Genomic DNA, 20,799 nt, shown 5'->3' with positions numbered 1-20,799 from the left:
CTTTTAATTGTATATTTAGGCTAGGCTCACCAGAAAAGTGTTTATAGAAAATTATTGTACTCATATAAGTTGAGACAGGCCCAGTGTTCATGTGAGATGATTAATCATTGCATTTTCTATTCAAATATTTTGAAACAAGTGAAAAATGGGGAGGAAAAAAAACCCACTTAGCTTTTAAGTTCTTTCAAAATATCTCATCCCAATATGTTTCAACCTCAGGAGCAAAAGTTGAGTTTGGGTCCTGACATGATCCATGTTTCAAAAAGCCTCAGGGGCAACCCCCTGCTTACTGTTTTTTTCAAAGTGTACAGGACATTCTTGGAAACATGTTTATTATTTTGTTTTTGTAATATTTTTGTAAGGATAACTGAATTTGTCTTTTTAGGTAAAGTGGTGACAAAAAAGAAAATTCAAGAAGCCAAAGAAGTCTACAGGGAGCATTTTCAGGATGATGTCTTTAATGAAAAAGGTTGGAACTATATTCTTGAGGTAGGAGGGTCAGTATTTTTTTTGATGGTTACACAGTTTCATTGTCAGCATAAAGTAAGGTTTCCTTAGCCTCTGCAGCAGATGAATCCAAAACTGGTGGGTTATGTCCATTTGCCAGCAGGTGGAGGTAGAGTACTGAACTGAGGACAGTGATACCGGAAGGCCAGCCCCTCAGTCAGTTTATCTCTTATCTTCAGCAGGTGGTGGAAGGCTTCTCACCATCTCCTGGATTCTTGGTATGCAGGGCAGCTCCTGGGCTAAGCCTAGCCAGCTGAGCTAGGGGGTGTTTGGCCAAGCGAAGCCATCCTTGGGGGCATACTAGGTTGTCAGGGTCCCTGCCTCACCCTGCATTTCCCTTTCGGTTTTCTGTTTCTCCTCTGGTTCATTGTCACCACCGATATGCGCAGGGGCGTTGGACTCTGCTGGAAGCAGCATGGCCAATTAGTGGGCTGGAGCTGCGAGCAGTGGTGAAAGCCTTGCGGGCTTTTCAGGACTTGCTGGCGAGCAAGGCGATTTGCATTCTGTCAAATAACACAGCGCCAGTGGTGTATATTAATTGGTAGGGTGGCACACAATGTAGCTCTGGCCGTTGAGGTGCGCCACCTCCTAGAGTGGGCGGAAGCCCACGTTCAGTGCCTATCAGTGGCACACATTTGCGGGACAGTGCAACATACAAGTGGACTTAGGAGCTGTAAGTGGAGGTGTTCCACCTAATAGGGACCCCTCTTCAGTAGAAGAAGAGTTCGGGTCCACAGGGCTGGATACCCTGCTGCAGCTCTAGCCCTTAATCAGACGGGTGCTCCACAAGATCGGACAACACCAGGGACAAATCATTCTGGTGACTCCAGATTTTCTGCAGCAGCTTTGGTCCATCTTCTGGTGGAGGCGCCTTTTCGGCTTCCAGTCAACCCCGTTCTACTGCATCAGGGTCTGGTTCAGATGGAGGATCCCAACCGCTTTGGTCTTGCAGCCTGACTCTTGAAAGGTCATCAAAGCCAACACCAACAGAGGGTTATCTCTCCACAGGAGAACCGAAGCCAACACACAAAAACAGTGGATCCAAAAAAGAGTCCTCTCACAGATGGTGTTTCCTGAACAAGGTCTTTATTTCAAATTAATAAAACTGACCCGACACGAGTCGTGTTTCGGCCATAAAGGTCTGCGTCAGGGGTCTACAGATTTCCAATAAAGAAAATAATCTTGCAGAATAAACAACACACAGTTAACTTTCCGCTAAGTGAGAAATCGCATCAAAATGCTGCTAGGAAAACAACTCCATCAGCATTGGATATACCGTTATCCATTTTTTGGATCCACTGTTTTTGTGTGTTGTCTTGAAAGGTCATGCCTGAGGAAAAAGGGCTATTTAGATGCAGTGATCACTGTGTTGCTTCAGGTTCAAACGGTCTACTATGACAGCGTATGGTCAGGTATGGTGGACCTCTGCAGCTTGGTGTGCAGCCTGTGCTTGGTTGCCTTTGTGGGTGTCTCAACTATTGCCCTTTTACAGGATGGATTGCAGAAGGGTTTGGCCTATAATTGAGGTGGCGGCTCTGGCCTTTTACAGGAGGCGCATGTCAGGCTGTTTGTTGGCTGCTCAGCCGGATGTGGTGCGATTTTTATGGGAGATTCCTCACCTTCAGCGTCTGCTTTGCCTGACCTGGAACCTGAATCTAGTTCTTTGGGCAATGCAGGGGGCGCCCTTTGAGCCTTTACATAGGGCTTCTGACAAGGATCGCGGCCTGAAGTCGGTGTTTTTGGTGGCTATGGAATTGGCACGTAGGGTCTCGAAGATCCAAGTGTTGTCTTGTCGGGATCTATTTCTGCAATTTTCAGAGTATGGGGTGACTTAACCTTTGGTAAAAAGGATGGAACCATATGCATTCTCGTCATTTCACATCAGTCTGCCTCTTTCTCTCCTCTTTTCAGAAGGAGGACTAAGCTGTGGATTTTGCAAATCTCAGGCTTTTGGATGTTCTGCAGGTTCTCTGTTATTTACAGATGTCTAATGAGTTCTGGTGTTTGGATCATCTGTTTGTTCTCCTGTTGGGGCCCCAGCTGTGCAATGCAACGTCGAAGGTGACTATAGCTTGGATTAAGGAGGTGGTTGCTTCGGCATATATTTTGGAGGGCTGCTGTCTGCTGGAGGCATTGTGAGCCCATATTGAGGGCGCAGTTGGCATCATGGGCAGAAATGGATGTGTTGTCGCGGAAGAGATCTGTTGGGCAGCTGCTTGGTGCTCTGCATACCTTTTCAAAGCAGCATAGAGTGGATATAGCTGCAAGGGCGGGTGCTTCTTTTGAAATGGCAGTTCTGTCTCAGGTTGCTGTGGCTTCCTGCCCTCTTTAGGGATTACTTTGGTACATCCCACCAGTTTCTGGATTCGTCTGCTGCAGAGGCTAAGGAAGATAAAATTATACCTTAGCTGATGATGATTTTCTTTCCTTTAGTCACAGCAGATGAATCCAGGATCCCTCTCTTTCAGCCGTGTTTTCTGATCAGTTTGGTCCTGAGGTCTCTGTTGTGGCTTGTTTCTTTTGCAGGCGCTTGCCTTTTTTTTTTTTTCCCCCCAAATAAAGGAAACTCACAGCACTGCTTTTCTGAGACTAAGACAAAGAGAACAGGACTGCTTTCCCACTCCTGATTGGTTTGTCATAGTTCTTCGTTGATGAGGAAGGCTTCCTGGTAGTTTATGCCTAGTTCTGCTTTGTGATGAGACATGTGCTGATTGAGGGGCTGGCTGTCCGGTTTCACTTTCAGTTCAGTACTCTCTATCTCCACCTGCTGGTAGATGGATACAACCCACCAGTTCAAGGATTCATCTGCTGCGACTAAAGGAAAGAAAATGATCAGGTAAGGCATTATCAGCAGACCATTTCTTCAGTTTGGGACCCTAAGTCCATTCTGAAGACTGAGCCCGTGTAATGGGAATGGTCATGGGTCAACTGTCATAATTTTAACCACATAAGGAACTGTGTGTAGCAAATGTTCTTCCACTTGCAATAATGTGTGTCCATTAGGGATGGTCAACCAGTGTTTGTTTTGTTTCATTCTGGAACAAATCATATGTTTGCCGATTATGGTTCACTAACAAGAGTTCACTATTATCAGCAAGCATTTTTGTCCCCAACGACATATCATCCCTAGTGCCCAGATGAGCAGGCTTTAACTTTGCCAGCAGTGCTGAGAACCACTTTTAAGGGGTTTTTGTTTGTTTTTCTGCAAAACTTTCTGGGCATTCTTTCTTCCCCACCCCCACCATGTATGATACCCTGAAGAATACTCTGAAGTGCAGCTTGAGCAGTGTCCACTTACTCTGTAGCTGCTAGCAAATAAATGTAGTGCCTAAAAGGTGTTAGGAATGGTTAGAGCATTTCATATTAACTCAATGCTTATCTTTGTGTAGAAGGAACAAAGCTGTTGATGATAAAACATCTGATGCTTTTGGTATTTGAACAAATACTAGATTTTAGCACGGGGCAAAATAAAAATGTTTTGATCCCAAGAGGAAATACTTTAGTTTGATATGTAAATTCTAAAAATGTTCACCTTTATTAATTTTATTCTAGCTATCAATGCACATTAAAATCTAATCTCCTGTTCTTAATTTGAGAATTGACGTCCTCATGTTTATACTAGTAAAAAAGGCTCGTTTCTGGAATGAATGAAACGGGCGCTAGCAAGGTTTTCCTGGGAGTGTGCATGTTTGAGAGAAAGAGCCAGAGTGAGACTGTCTGTGTGACAGTGTGTGTGTGAGAATGAGAGTGTGTGACAGGGCCCCCTCCCCTGTTCCTAATGCCCCTCACCCCGTTCCCTCCCTTCCTTTTCCTCCTCCTTCCCACACTTTGGGTTCCTTAAGGCTTTCAAAAGTCTATGTACCCCCGTGGCCCTAACGCCCAGTATCCGGATACCCCACCGCTTTCCTCCTCACCTCTCCCCCAAGATGTAATACTTTCACGTCCTTCATTTTTAAAAAAAAGTGTCCTCTCTACCCTGTGTACAAATGGCCGGCATTCAGATTGTGTTCCTCTCGTAAATTTTCATTTCTTTCATTCATTCAGAACTTGCCCCCCCCTGAACACTTTTGGTTCCTTCAGTCTTTTAAAACTGTCCTATGTACCCTGTGTGCTAATGGCCAGCATTGAAATTGTTTTGCTGTCCTAAATTTGCATGTTTTTCAGTTGTTCACAACTCCCCCCCCCCCCCCCCCCCCCCCCCCCCACTCCCATTCTCCAGTTTAACACTTTCGATAATATGGTTCGGGCCGGCCAAATGCCAGAGCTCGCCGGGTTTGAGATGGCCGGTTTTGTTTTTCAGCGATAATGAAAACTAAAAGCGGCCATCTCAACCCGGCTAAATCCAAGGCATTTGCTCGTGGGAGGAGCTAGCATTTGTAGTGCATTGGTTCCCCTGACAGGCCAGGACACCAACCGGGCACCCTAAGGGGCACTTCTAAAAATTAAAAAAATATATACAAATATCTCCCAGGTGCATAGCTCCCTTACCTTGAGTGCTGAGCCCCCAAAATCCACTCCCCACAACTACCATAGCCCTTATGGGTGAAGGGGGGCACCTGCATGTGGGTCCAGTGGGTTGGGGGGGGGGGGGGGTTGGAAGGCTCAACACTTACCACCACAAGTGTAACAGGTGGGGGGATGGGCCTGGGTCCGCCTGCCTGAAGTCCACTGCAACCAACAAAAACTGTTTCAGGGACTTGCACACTGCTGTCAGGGAGCTGGGTATGACATTTGAGGCTGGCATACAGGCTGGCAAAAAAGGTTATTTTCATTTTTTAGTGTGGGAGGGGGTTGGTGACCACTGGGGTAGTACGGGGAGGTCATCTCCCATTCCCTTCGATGGTCATCTGGTGAGTTGGGGCACCTTTTTGAGGCTTGGTCGTGAAAATAAAAGGACCAAGTAAAACCGGCGAAATACTGATTAACGCCGCTTTTGTTTTTTCCATTATGCACTGAAGCCGGCCATCTGGTAGCCACGCCGATGTCCCGCCTTCGCTACGCCGCCGACATGCCCCCTTGAACTTTCGTTGGCTCAGTGACGGGAAAGTGGCGATGGTGTCAAAAAAGCAGCTTTTAATTATACCAATTTCGCCGCTTTTGAGAGATCGCCGGTCATCTCCCGATTTATGTCTGAAGATGACCGGTGATCACTTTCGAAAATAAGCCTGTTAGTCAAGAACAGTTGATATGAAAGCCTTCAATCCCCCCCTTTTTTGACTCAGTTGTGTACAAAAGATCTTTGCTCCACTTTGAATGTACTACAATTTGCCATTTCTGCTAGTCCCATTTTTTGGTGCTTGACAGAGTCCACGAAGCAGTGGTGGATTTGTGTCTGGCATGCTGTTGTGTTCAGTCTGACTGTGCAATTTTATAAGAGCCTCTTTTTTGCATGTGAAAAGTGCTTCATAAAATGACCCCTTTAAAGCCTGCTACCACATTACAAAGTAGGTCCTACTGTATGCATAACTTACATTAATGTATGTTAGCATGCACCAACACTGCAGCACACTTCACTAAATTTAATTATCTAATCAGGTAAATGGCTAACGTTGTTGTCTATTTTGATCAGAAATATGATGGACATCTTCCCATAGAAGTGAAGGCTGTTCCTGAGGGCAGCGTCATTCCAAGAGGGAATGTTCTCTTTACAGTGGAAAACACAGACCCTGAATGCTACTGGCTGACCAACTGGATTGAGGTCAGTTTAAGACTCCCATTATCATTTTTATGTTTGGTTTTGAAACAAGGACAGTGTTTCTTTTCAGAGGCAGTCATGACGGTTGATTTGAGAATTTGTCTACAGACTTGATCTAAATTTGCACTGAAAATAACATTTTTTGTTGTGTGGCTAATTATAGTACCCCAGAATATCTCCAGTATTTGTATAGCCCCCTGCTAATGACTTTTTTTTTTTTTTTCTTAAATAGACCATCCTTGTTCAAACTTGGTATCCAATCTCAGTCGCTACAAATTCCAGAGAACAAAAGAAAATTTTGGCTAAGTATTTGATGGAGACATCTGGGAGCTTGGATGGGTTGGATTATAAACTACACGACTTTGGGTACAGAGGAGTTTCTTCTCAAGAGGTAAAACAGATGTACTATGTTGTATGACAAAATTGTGCTTGATTGTACATTTTAAGTGCGTAACCTTTTTATAGTAGCCCTTCTGCATTTGGAAAAAGTGCCTTTCGGTGGCCTATCTTGGTATTTGTGTTTAGTCCGTCTTCTAATGTTTATTTATTTAAAAAAAATGTAAAGCATAGCTAGATAGCACCATATTACATGTTAAGATTCCTTCTGAACTTAATATTATCACACTATCTCCAGAATTCCCTACTTTGTCATAGGTTTTGTGGAACTTAAGTATTCAAATTTGTACAGTGCTATCAGGTATACTCAGTGCACATAAGACACTCCCTGCTTCTTGAAGCTTACAGTGTAAAGTGACACACGGGTGGGATTTCTTGATCTTTCTGAGGAACAGCTCATAGGTGTATTAAGGAAGCTATGGGCAGGCAAGAGACAAATAACTATGTAAGAACTGGAGATAATATAATGTAAGTCTTGTTTAGGATAGTGGGAGTTCAGTTGAAGAAATGACTTTAACCCAGTTGAGCAAATGTTAGGAATATTGTTTTGTTCTGGAAACCTCCGAAATAAGAAATGCAGAGCTAGGGGCGAATGGGCAGTTGGTAGTATAACAATGGCAAGTGAAACTAATCTCAGAAATTAATGCAACAATCTGCATAAGATATGTTTTCAAAAGTTTTTTATCTGCAGATGCTGTGACTCAATGGCAGTCTTGACAATTTTATCAGGTAGTCATATGACAGGGTCAGGACAGCATATAGAAAAATCAGACTAAAGAGTGGATTTAAAGGCAGGTGAAAAGGAAATGGTCTTGCATCAGAAGGAAGATGGTGCCATAGAAAAGAGGCACAAAAGTGCAGAGATGTTTTATGTAAGTGAGTGGTGTTGCAAAGAATGTTTAGTGTTGGTTATTGTTAAATTCCTGCCATTTTACACAATGTAAAGCGAGTTTGTTCTGTCCTTGATTCATTCAGCTCTTACAAGCCAACTGCTTCTGTGCTTTGCTCAACATAAGGGAAGTTGCGTATAAATGAGTAACTATCAGGATTATTTATGTCTCCAGTAAATATACTAATTCAAAATACTAGGACACCTAAAAAATATGGAATTTAATTTCATCTCCCCCCCCCCCCCCCAACCTCCTGTGCATTTTCTAAATTATTGAATGTAATTCTAGTAGACAGGGATGGTTAGAGGAAAGAGGCAATATGAACTCTAAGAGCTGGATAGATTTGGTTGATTAAAAGTTAAAGGCATCAATACCCCATCATTTGTATTATGCAGTGTACCAAGGTTATACTGGCTTGATATACCTTTTGTAGCAATTTGGATGTAATGCAGCATCTATGCATGTTTTTACTGTAAAGAAGTGGAGTTGGGTAATGTATTTTCTGCCCTCTTGACTGCTGAGTATGAGGCTGCTCATATTTCTTAGCTGTTCGTTAATTGCTTTTAAGTGGATGGGCCATCAGCTGGGTGCAATTTGCAACTTGGCCTATGTCGGGTGAAAGAGTAGCTGAGGAAGCAGAAGATGCTACGACTACGACTTGTAGCCCAGTATAACACTGGAGCACCATCAGTAATGGTACAGAATGATTTAAAGGAGTGTGTTAATTTCTTGCACCCCCTTATCCCACTTAACTTGCCGCTACCTTCAGTTATGTTAATATTTTTATAGAAAGCTTTTTGCATAATATGTTCAAGCTGAAAATTTAGTCTAAATGACCAATTTAGTGACAGTACTGTGCACTGCCATGCAGAAGGGTCTGAGTAAATCTGTGACTCAGGTTTTCTGCTCCCAGAGTCAGGACCTGTCAAACCAGCCCAAACAGACATCTCCCACAAACAGCACTGTAAAATTAGCAAATTTATGCACACTATTAGCTTCGATCATCAGGGTATTGTGTGGGATGATTGTGCCTGGGCATGCGCCCAAGACACAATGCTCCTGTAGAAGTTGTTTGAGAGGTCCGGGCTGTCAAAAAAAACAACAAAACAGGCCAGACCTGTCAAACCAGCCCAGACGTCTCCCACCCCACCTCACCTCCTACCTGGAAGCAGGAGGAGGGAGTAAGCACTGCCTCAAAATGGTGGCGCCCCACCCTGCCCAGTGCATCATTACCATATAAGAGTGCTTCCCCCCTTATATGCTACCGAAGCCCAGCCCAGTGCATCGCCATTTTATGGTGGCGCTTGTTGGAGGAGGAAGTGCTTACTCCTCCTGCTTCCAAGTATGAGGGGAGGTTTTGGGGGGGGGGGGGGCACCAGGCTTGGGTGGGAAGGAGAGTGCGGCTAAGGGGGGGGAGGCTGTCAGGGAGTGGTCCAGATCCTTTGTCTCGGGGGAGGGGTTGGGGGACCGCAGGCATGTAAATTCCTTCCTAATGCCCCATTCCTCCCCAGTGCATTGGGGAGGAATAGTAATGTCCCTGTTTAGCATGCATTTGCACGCTATTAGCATTCAGAGCTGGCAAACCCGTTACACGGCACTTGCCAGCTCTGATCCTGGAACGCAGGCACTAGTCTGGCGCTAATGCCCTCCAGTGCCCATGTTTGCCTTTGATCATCCCCCTGTAAGAATTTTTTTTCCAAGAGCACTCTGCCACCTCCTGGGGTAAGAGCCTAGAGTGTGCATCCCCTCTTTGTTGAGAGCCCTCCCAGATGCCTGCTGTGCTTAGTGAAACCACAGGGAAGAAGCGGTCCCCTGTTCTTATAACATTGTGATAGGCATTGTAGTAGAGGAGGCATGCTTTGAAAAGGGGCTTTCTAAGAGGAGAAAATCTGCTGGGGGGCAGGGGATTTTGTTTCTGGGGTGACTGGCTCTTTTTTTTAATAGAGTTATAGATGATTCTTTTTGGGTGGTGGGGGTGGGCTGCTTTGCAAACTTGTCTACTTGCTCCATCCTAGATTAGGGGCCAATGCAGGGCACTTAATTCTTATCTTGGCTGTTAATTTGTTCTTTGCTTCTGCTGCTAATAGTTTGTATAATTGGGTAGTGAACCACCTGTCTGTGGTACAACAAAAGTAATTTAAATGTATTATATACATGTACTTTCTCATCCCAGGCTCACAATCTGAGTTTATTACCTTGGGCAATAGAGGGTTTAGTGACTTGCCCAGGGTCACAAGGATCTGCAGTGGGAATCGAACCCAGTTCCCCTGGTTCTCCGGCTGCTGTGTTAACCATTAGGCTACTCTTCCACTTTTCCATTCAGTTCTTTTGTGCAAATGTATTTTGGGTTCCTCTACCCATTTTGAAGAAAGTGACAATTTACATAAATGATTTGGTGAGCCACCTTGATATTTTGCAGTGAAAGAATAGCTGTGCCAAATAGGACTGATTTATTGGTTTAACAGTTCAAAGGACTTTTTTCTGTTGTATTCTCCTTCATGTTGTGCAGCTTTCCGATAAGGAATCGGCCCCTTTTTGTTTTGCTCAGTCTTTAAGTTTTGTCTCTAGTAGAGTTAATGTTGCTGTTTGAGAAACTTTCCTCTTAAGTTGGTTACTGTTTGTTCTTTGTGAAGGGCAGATGTCCAGATGCGAGAACCTTCGCTCTTGCTAATGTGTATTCAGTGGCAGTGTGCTGTGCATAAGGATCTATCGGATCAGTCAGGCCACACCAAACTTGGTATGCATTCTGGAACAGAGTTGTATATAAAATTATTCATTCTTATCTCTTGGCTACCAGTACTTTGCAATATTGCTCCACCTGGGTTATCACATCAGGAAAGGTCTTCTTATTCAATGACTTCCTTAACGCTAGCAGTTCATATTCTGCATGCCTTGCCACATCACCATGTCCACTATCAGGAAATAGCTCAGGATAGGCATTAAGCAGATTAGCAAGCAAAATTAGGTAGTGGTATTAAAATAATCTCATGCCACTGTTGAGCGCCCCCCCCCCCCCACCTTCTTGGGTTATGATCTTCAACTATTCAGTTGATCCTACAGTCTCTGTTCAGTGTATCTGGCATTTTGTGGTCCTCCCACACCACAGCTGTGTTCCATTTTGAACAAGGACTCACCAGTTACTACTACTACTACTATTTAGCATTTCTATAGCGCTACAAGGCGTACGCAGCGCTGCACAAACATAGAAGAAAGACAGTCCCTGCTCAAAGAGCTTACAATCTAATAGACAAAAAATAAATAAAGTAAGCAAATCAAATCAATTAATGTGAACGGGAAGGAAGAGAGGAGGGTAGGTGGAGGCGAGTGGTTACAAGTGATTACGCGTCAAAAGCAATGTTAAAGAGGTGGGCTTTCAGTCTAGATTTAAAGGTGGCCAAGGATGGGGCAAGATGTAGGGGCTCAGGAAGTTTATTCCAGGCGTAGGGTGCAGCGAGACAGAAGGCGCGAAGTCTGGAGTTGGCAGTAGTGGAGAAGGAAACAGATAAGAAGGATTTATCAATGGAGCGGAGTGCACGGGAAGGGGTGTAGGGAGGGACGAGTGTGGAGAGATACTGGAGAGCAGCAGAGTGAGTACATTTATAGGTTAGTAGAAGAAGTTTGAACAGGATGCGAAAACGGATAGGGAGCCAGTGAAGGGTCTTGAGGAGAGGGGTAGTACGAGTAAAGCGACCCTGGCGGAAGACGAGACGGGCAGCAGAGTTTTGAACCGATTGGAGAGGGGAGAGGTGACTAAGTGGGAGGCCAGCCTGAGGACATATGGATCAGTTCTAACGCCAATTCGCCTTCTAGTCTCTGAATGGGAAGTGTGCTGTTGGGAATGGCAGGATGGATGGGCACATTGGAATCCCAAGCAATAGAAAGAATTTCCTCTCGGCATGTAACTTGCTTCTAAATCTCCAGTTGAGTAATGTTCTTAGATAAACTTGAGAAGGTATTTGCTTGGCTTGGTAATTATGCATATACTAAGAATATAGCTGCTAAAATATGTAGGGAAACGTTTTTTTTTTTTTTCTCTCGCTCTCTCTGTAGAAAAGAGGTTTCGCATTATTTTGCCAAAATAAGGGCATATTGTTGCTATCGAGTGTTCCTGCTCTGGAAATCTTGAAACGTGGTTTCTAGATAAATGATTGATTGCAGCACACGTTTGGATCCCTCGAATATTCAATATGGAGTCCTGCAGCGGACATAGCATGCAACATATGCTCAGGGATTGCGGAGAAGACTTTGGGAAGGAGTGGGGCAGTGAAAAAGTCATTGTTTCTTTCAATTGTGCTCTTCTTGCTGTTGTAGACTGATGAGAACTGTATAAAGAGGAATCTGGAGTCCCTTTGTCCTGCAGGGTTGTCTAGCTCGGCACCTGGTAATTTAAGGCTATTTTCTCTTTGTTAAAGATTCTAGAACAAAAGAACAAGACTTGTTGTTTTTGTTCATGTCATAGGAATGTTCAGGAGGAAAAGGGTATAAAATAGTGGTGCTAATAAGCAAGGTTGCTTTAGAAAAAGCAAAAGCAAGTCCAATCCTAAGGGGGAGGGGAAGGAAAGAAAGTAAAATTGCATCTAAATTATTCCTTCAGATGAATGTTCTACTGAAAGGGCAGCGTAGGCCTGGTAAGAATGGGGCACCCGGCCTTCAATCTCGCCTAGAAGATTGTATCCCCCTCCTTATTGTTTTTTTTTTCCACTTCTCAATTTTCCTATTTTTGCATTTTAGTTCTGTTCCTTTTGTACCATGTCTGTTCTTGTTGGTCGTTTCCCCCCTCCCCTCTCTCTTTTGACTGTAAGCCATCCAGATTACTTTTCTGTTGGGTGGGTAGAAAAATTTCAGTAAACTTGATAACCCTCTCCTCAGCTGCCTTTTAGGAGCACGTGCGGTATTTAACGGGTGAAGAGTGGGTCCTTGGCTCTCAGAATTGACATCATACTGGGGCTGGACCCTGGGGCATCATGGGGAAACTGGACAGCCCTTAGAAGGTGATATTTATGGTAGAGAGTGGCTGCCTTTTTGCTGCTTTGGTGGTGGACTTGGGTCAGATTTGCACATCTAGACTGAAGGTTACTACTACAGGACAGATGGTATGGTGGTTGGGGCTCACAGGGTGGTGGATGAACTAGTTAGGAGGTTCTTGTATTTTGTAAAGGGGGCAGATTTGGAGGTAAGATGGAATCTGGGCTGACCATTTCTTTTTAATGCATTGTTTGCAGCATATACATAGTACAGTTAATCTTTTTATTTTTCTTAAGACTGCAGGAATTGGAGCCTCTGCGCACTTGGTGAACTTTAAAGGAACTGATACAGTAGCAGGAATTTCTTTAATTAAAAGATACTATGGGACAAAGGACTCGGTTCCAGGATTTTCTGTTCCAGCTGCTGAGCACAGGTACTTTTATAACAACCTTTGGGTTAAAATGCTTGAAACTTTGTTAGAACCTCAATCAGTACTTGGTCCTTTTGATCCCTTGTCTGCCCTTATGCTCTCAATTGAGGTAACTGGCAGCCACGGAGCAGGATCAGATCTTATTTTACTGATCTGGGAATGTGTCAATTCTGAACAACTTTTTAATGTGCAACCTTTTTTAACGGTGTGGTCATAAAACAATATTAGTGATGCAGCGTAGGCTGTCTTATCTTGGATTTTTCTTTTGAATTTCCTTTATTGTAGCAACAGTGCTTAGTAACTTCCTGGATATTTTTTTTAACCTGATGAGGATTCAGGTCATAGTATAGTAATCTGTTGTCCTTTGTGCTACTGCAGACCCTTCTGTGTTGTTAGACTTATGAAGTAAGCAATTTCTATTTCCTTTCTAGTGTCTTTTGCTGTGTCTGCCCTCAGCCATGAGTAGAATTTTGTACAGACATGGTTTTGTTTAAACTAGGTGTGGCATGTAATTCTCATCTCAACATTGAGTTTTGATCAGTTTCTCATGGGAGCCTGCTCTGTGGGTGCTGAGCACCCTTAATATTGAGCAAGCTCCTTCATTTGTGCTCAGGGAGGAGTAATTTTGTTTTATTTGGTTCCTCCAATAACTTTAAGATGTTGGCACCTGTAGTGATTCAGACCCATAACGGTTCAGATTTTATTTGATTGGAGGTATCTACATTGAAGTTTCATGAAATAGTGTGTGGTGGTTTGTCTTTGTCTTTTTTTTTTTTGTTGTTTTAATTTAAGGACCTGTTTAATTAGGTATCTTAAAAACCAGATTTGTTGGTCAACCATGTATTAGATTTTTCTCTGTCACTTCTTGTATAACTTCATTGTGTACATTCCTCATAAGAGGCTGATCTGCTGGTACTGTTGTCAAAACATGTAATGCTACAAGGTGAGCACAGTACTGTAGAGACAATTCCTGCTATAAGGAGCTTACAATCTCTTCTGTCTGTGAGGACATAGACATTGATGACAGATGGATAACAGGGTAGATGTGAATCCCAAAGGTATAGTTAGGATATTGGGTTAGTGTGTGTGTTTTTTTTTTCCTGTAACGCTTTCCTCTTTCACTCACTTTCACTGATTTACATAACTGATCACAATGTAATCTGCAGTAGAATCTGTAATGAGAACTTCTTATAGAGGGGAAAAGGGGAAGAACTGCAGTTGGGGAAAGGCAATGACAAGGGGAGAGGAAAGCTGAGGAAGAGCAGCTTAGAAAAGATTAGGTCCATGCCATGACCAATGCCATGAGTGGTGCCAGTAGAATATAGTTGGAGGGAACCGAAGGAGCTTAAGATAGGATTTAAAGGCATATGAGGCAGCAGGGCCTTTAGGAATGAGCAAAGGGGAGAGTAGCTGAGAATGAAGAATGTTATGTTCGTGAGACTGTTCATCCGTCTTAGGCCTTTAAATCACTCAAATGGAGTAAATCTCAGAGGAGTAGGAAAGGTGGAGTTGCCAAATGTGGGCTCAAACTTTGCTGTGGTTAGTGGGAATTCCCAGGCCCCACTATCTAATTCCTGGCATATCTCCCTCCCAGGCACCACCAGCTGATTCCTAGCATCTCTCCCTCTTCTCCCCCAGCTGACAATGTTGCATCTGTTTTGGATTCTCAGTCCTTCTCCCATGTACTTCTTTAAACTTCACTTCTGGAGGTCACTGGTGATGAGCAGCAACTTGCACGCTGCTCATGTAGGCCCTAGAGCCTGTAGGTTGCAGGACTGCATCAGAGAGAAGGCTTTAGGGCCAGCATGAGTGCCAGTGACCTCTAGAAGTGAAGTTTTTTTTTTTACAAGGTATTTTGGGGGTGGGGAGGGGGGGGGGAGAAGAGATACCAGACCTTGGGGAGGGGAGATCTTTATGCCCACCCAAAAGTGGCTGTTGGACTAAGCTGCTGCATAGGAATTAGGAAGGGTTGAAATCTGGAGCAAGTTAGCAAGGTGCTGCTCCCCAACCACCACCACTATAGCCTGTTAAGAGCTGTGAAATTGTCATGCCAAAAAAAAGATGTTAAATTCATAAATACAGAAATTCCTGTAATGCCCTAATCAGCTCAACTATTGCTGGAATAGGGAAATTGTTTATCAGTTTGTCCTCACAAATTTCCCTTGTTTTTCAGAGGACATTTGCTTCTGTAATATGGTGTTTAGTTTCTCAGGTTTGTGGTTGCAGGCAAGAACTTGTATAACATCTCTTTATAGTCTGACCTCCCTTTTGTATGTGGTTTGTTTAGCAAGTAGGCTACTGCCAACAGGAGCTTTACTTGTCTTAATCTGAGGGCTTGGATGCAGTACTGCTATCTTTTATCATCTGACAGTCTTCTTTTTTTTTTTTTTTTTTTTTTCTTATCCTATTTTGACCGTGGTGTGTGTTTTATTTTTATTTTTTTCTCTTTCAGTTTTTATTGTAGTTTTTCTAACAGCCAACTTACACAACAAAAACAACTTTCCCACTTTAGCCAACGCAGAGGCAGTTACTGAATTAGCACACCATGTACATACATATCATCTCTCTCTCTCTCTCTCTCTCTATCTATCTATCTATCTATATATATATATATATATATATATACTCCTCTGCATTAATCTTATTATCAGTGCTCCTGTCAGCATTGTTCTATACCCAAATAAACTTTGCGATATCATTATGCATCACTCCCTCCCCCCATCCAGTCCTATCATATCTTGGGAATGCCCCATGGTTCTTTGGGACAAACTCCCTCACCCTCCGCCCCCCCCCCCCCCCCCTCCTGTCCCTTCTGAGCCCATACTTCTCCTCTGAATCCCCACCGTCCTAAATACATGCTAAATGCTGTTGGAATCGAGCCCACCCCCTTTGTCGTAGATGTCCTTCCCTACGGTATGGCGTTCCATTTGTATTAACGAACCCAATTTACATTTCCAATTACCCAGTGTCGGAGGGGTCTGTTTTCTTCCAATGTTGTGTTCTGAGGCACTTGGCCAGGGCCCCCACCCACTTTGGACTCAGGCCAACCCAAACTTGTGACAGTCTTGCTATGGGTGGTGGGTATTCCAAAACCTTGCCAGCTGAAGATTTTCTGTCCTTGGGCAGCCAGCGCTCTTCCAAATGTAAGCCAGCAGCACTTGCCTTGAGCTGACGCTAAGACCGGCCCTTCTGCACATGCTCAGTTTTCACACATGCAAAAGCACTGAACATGCATGGCCTGCCAGCAGCAGCATCAGTTTGAGGCAAGTGCTGGCTTCTCGAGAAGTAATAGGAAATCTTCAGCTGGCAGAGTTTAGGGATCCCACCAGCTCAAGTATTTAATATTTGGGGTATGTGGGCAGGGAGGGGTGGAGAGAACAGCAAACTGGAGGGGTACCGGGGGGGGGGGGGGGATTTCATGCCCACCCACCTTGGGCTCAGGCCCACCCAAAATTGGCTATCTGGCTATGCCCCTGCTCCCAAGAATCCCTCTCATTAGGCAAGCCCAAGAGGCACACCGTGGGATTGCACACTAAAAAGGTCAAAATTACTAATGCTTTCGTAACAGCCTGCCAGAAGGGACCCACTCAGGGGCAGGTCCACCATATATGTAGAAATGAACCCAGTTGACATCTACACCAATATGGGTCTGGGCACCCTCCTCAACAAAATTCACAAGTGTTCCAGGCTTTCCATCTCTTGAGGGTTCTCCCCCCCCTCCAACCTAATGTACCCACAAAATGCTGAATTTGTAAGTATGAAAAAGTGTCCCCCTCGGGTAGGCCATACATGGCGCGCAGTGTGTCAAAGCGCCTCACCCTACCCCCCTGCAGAACATTTCGAAAATTCAATATACCTACTTGCTCCCACCGTGCAAATGTGGCATTTCAACTCCTTGAATACCCTACTACACTTCCCCTGATTGTTGAGCCCGTTTACATTCCAAGTTCCCACCAAAAGTGATTATCCTGCCCCTCCTCCCTGACTGACCCCTTTTTTATGATCTTGTCCTCCCCTCTGCGTCTTACCCCGATCCCTTCCCCACCCTTGTGCTGATCTCTGCCCTGTCAGATCAGCCATCCTCAGAGGAGCAAACTCAATCTCCCGGAGGCTTGAACTTTCCCAATCCAATTCCTGAAATCCCCCCTACATATAGCCCTCCCCTGCTTCCTCCCCACATACACAACCCCTCAACTTTTGCCATACAATCCTCCATTCCTCCCAACCCCCATCCCGTTTAAGCATGCATTACCCATAATGCCCCATAATTATTCCAATCTCGCCAACTGCTTTCCGCAATAACCCAACATTACCCAACCTCCAACACTCCCCACAGAGTTTCACCCCCCTCCCCCCTGTCCACTTCTAATCCCCATAATGGAGCTACTCTCTGGGAGCTTCTTATCTGCACAATGTCCTCAATGAACTAGAAGATTGTCAAGTAGTCCTCGATTAATCGGGTTTCCTCAGGCTACATGTTTATATGGCTTCTTCCCACGATCCACCACTCGCTGCCATGCTGAATCCGCTCTGGGCGTCATGGAGGCCACCAGTTGCGTTATCTGTTCAGGAATCCCAATACATCCCAAAGAGCTCAATGCTGACCATGCTTCATCCGAGGTCTTCACTTTACGTGATTTCCCTTCCACAGTTAGCCACACCACAAATGGAAAGAGCCACCTGTAACGGATCCCCTTTGGTCTCATAAACTCCATGACCTCTCGAAAAGAACTGCGTTTTTGTAATGTAATCCATGCCAAGTCCTGGTACACTCCAAACTTACAGTTCTTCCAAAGGATCTCCTTCTGCTGCCTTGCTTTAGTTAGGATCCGCTCTTTGGTGGGGTAATTTGCGAAACACACCACAATGTCTCTGGTTAGAGTCTCATTGGGGGCCTGCAGCTCGATGCGCTCTTTGAATGCGGAGTTCCGGCTGTTGGGTCTCGCCATCTGGATTCAATATATGCAGGCACAGCTCATGTATTACTGCCTCACAATTGCTAAAGATATCCATTTCTGGAATCCCTTTAAATCTCAAATTGCATCTCTGAGACCTATTTTCCAGGTCTTCCACCTGCTTTTTAAGCTGCTGTATTTCTGCAGTGTCTGTAGTCACAGTTTTGTGAAGTTTTCCTATATCTGTTTTAAGAGTCCCGACCCCGTCTTCCACCTTGCTTATACGGGTCCCCAATTCTCCAATTTCGGCTTTGATATCTTTCAGTGTGTTTTGCACATCTTTCCGTACCCCCGCCAGATCAGCTTTCAGGTCCTGGAATCAGCCCACTACATCTGAAGTTATTTCGCCAGCTCCCTCTATACCTTCATTATAATGTTCTTGTTCAGAGTCAGAGGGGATCGACACCATCTTTTTTTCCTTCAACCCTGGCCCCACAGGATCCAGCTTCAATTTCTCACTCTGTTCCACCATGTATCGAAATCTTTCCACACTCTCTTTCGGTGGCATGACTCTGGGACCTCTCCCCCACCACTCTGACCTCGGTGAGCTCCACAATATCTCGGGAATTGCTTTAATTTCTATTAGCCCCAGCGGAGCCAAGCTATTAAGCTGCCATCCCAGTCAGTGACGTCACTTCCTCCACCCCGTGGTTTATTGTTAAGGGAATTGTGAGTGGAGGGAGAGCTGCCACGGGAACTAGAAGTACACGATTTTGTCCTTTCTGCCATGGTCCTAGAAGAAAAGGGCACACAAAGATGGGAGAGAAGGCTTTTTTTTTAACCTGGAGAGGAGCTGTGGAAAGGAAAGAGGAAGGTTTGGGATTTGAGAGAATAGAGGAGATGGAGTTATGCTTCTCTCACCCTATTGTTATAAAATATAGACCATGGGAAGGGAGAGGATTGGAATGGAGGGTAAAAGTTACACAGGTTCCCTCCCCCCATTCCCTCACTTCACTTTTTAAATGTTTTTTTTCTCATCACACAAAGGTAGAGATATAAAGGACTGGAGAGAGCAATGAGACAGGAGTAATGACTATTCTGGTGCAGTGGTATTAGAAAGCAGTTAAAGGCACCCAATTCCACTGTTAATGTAGAAACTGATACTGTGAAAAGTCTTCTCCAGCATCATTTGGTACAACCAAATTTTTTTAATCTTTAGCAAAGGTTAAAATATCATCTTAAAAAGCAAAACTTCTATGAATAAAATGAGCATACTGAATTTCCATAGTTAAATGTAATACTTTCTCCAGACCTACTCCTGTTCAATGTGCTAGGTATCGACGGGAATGAAAGATGATAATTGGATACTTTTTTTTTGTTGTTTGTTTTTTCATGCTTTTATCCCCATTCAGATCTCAGTAGAGGTCTTATACCAGTGTTGACTGCATCACCTTAAAACCAGACAAAAAAAAGTAAAATGAGGGGAGGGAGTTGATTGGTCACCACACAGTGGCCAGATTCGGGGCCTATGATTTCACGGTTCTAGTAAATGCCCTGGTGCATGGCCCCATCACTGCAATTACTGGGCACAAGTTGAGAAGGGAATATAAACTAAGGGAATGTTCCCAGGACATTACTGAAGGCCCATGATGCCCCACACCAGCCCTGGTTCTAATTTTGAAATCTCCACAATCTATCTTTGCCTGTTTAATATGACTAAAAGTACAGGCACTTAAAAACAGTGCATGTACTTGTGCCCACACAGAGGGGAACCATTTCCAAAGGGATTTTTCCACAGATTAATACTTTCAGTGGAGATCCCTTTTTAAATATTATCACCTACAATTAAAGATTCTGATTTGTAAAAGCCCATTCCGTAACATGTACAACAATAAATGGTTCCATTTTGCTGCTAGGCAATTGTTTATCTTGATGGCTGCTCACACTCTGAGTACATATTAAAAGCTGTGGGAGCACTTCTATAGAAATAAAGGGCTGGCTTTATTACATTCCTATCAAGTTGTTTATTATAGCATAAGGGAGTTTATCAAGTCCTTTTTCTCTGGAAAGTGTTGTATTACATCATAAGGGAGTTATCGAGTCCTTTTTCTCTTGGAAGTTTTATAATGCATATTTTTTATTCCTACAGAAAAAGACAAATAGTGGACATCTTTCTTTTGCATGATTTTCAGTTGCTCCCTTGACACTTCTTCCCTGTGCCCTCCCCCCCCCCCCAAATCACCCTCCTAGACAACACATCCACTGCAGACTGCTGAAATGGTTGTACAGAGGACTCGGGAGTCCATTCCCTCCAGGGTGGTCCAGTCTGTGGCATCTGGTAGCTAATGCTGTTGTCTCTTGGCGCAGGAGTCTAAACCAAAACAGATTTGTTGCATGTGTTCAACTGATGAAATACTGAATGCTCAGGAAGAAGAGGGGAAAAGAGCGATTGCATAACAAAATGCTGGAATTGCCCCCAGCAGTCACCACAGAGGCTTTGCAGTTACTGCATGTTAATTTTGACACTTAATATGCAAAACCAAAAAAACCTTAATACAGCTTAGTAGATAAGGCCCTAAATTAATTTTATGTTCTGCATTGTGCAGTTGCACCAAATTCCCCCTGGAGTAAATCCTCTGTCATTGCTGAAGATGTTTACCACTAAGCAGAAGATGTCCCAGACCAGTTAGAGGTCCTTGTAATCACTAGTGCACGCTTACTGCAGGACACCTAAGGCATCCCTTGGTAAGCTCCAAATGTATGTGAAAATTACCCGCTAAATTTTGTAAAACTTTTCTGGGAGGGGGCATGTCTGCGCTAATCAGCATATGTACCTAGCCGTGTGCCAATTAATACAGGGATTAAGGTGTGAGCCCTTACTGCTTAAATAGGTAGTGGTAAGGGCTCATGTGCTAATTTTTGGTAATGGCCATGCTGTAATGGTAACATTAGCGCATGGCCATTAATTCAGAAAATGGAAAATCCAGCTATTTTCCGTCTGTGGTAAAAACTTCCTTAGCG

General features: G+C 44.1%; 1 protein-coding gene across 1 annotated transcript in view; it reads left to right on the top strand.

Moving 5' to 3' along the window:
* NAMPT (nicotinamide phosphoribosyltransferase) overlaps positions 1-20,799 on the top strand; it is a 44,769-nt gene that overhangs the window by 7,815 nt on the left and 16,155 nt on the right. The window contains exons 3-6 of the mRNA XM_030215941.1: positions 386-489; positions 6,077-6,205; positions 6,435-6,593; positions 12,750-12,886. Of these exons, the coding sequence (XP_030071801.1) occupies positions 386-489; positions 6,077-6,205; positions 6,435-6,593; positions 12,750-12,886 (529 nt within the window). The remainder of the gene's footprint in view (positions 1-385; positions 490-6,076; positions 6,206-6,434; positions 6,594-12,749; positions 12,887-20,799) is intronic.

This window comes from Microcaecilia unicolor, chromosome 10 (genome assembly GCF_901765095.1).
Source record: "Microcaecilia unicolor chromosome 10, aMicUni1.1, whole genome shotgun sequence".
Lineage (NCBI taxonomy): Eukaryota > Metazoa > Chordata > Amphibia > Gymnophiona > Siphonopidae > Microcaecilia > Microcaecilia unicolor.
This window is presented reverse-complemented; position numbering and strand designations above follow the sequence as displayed.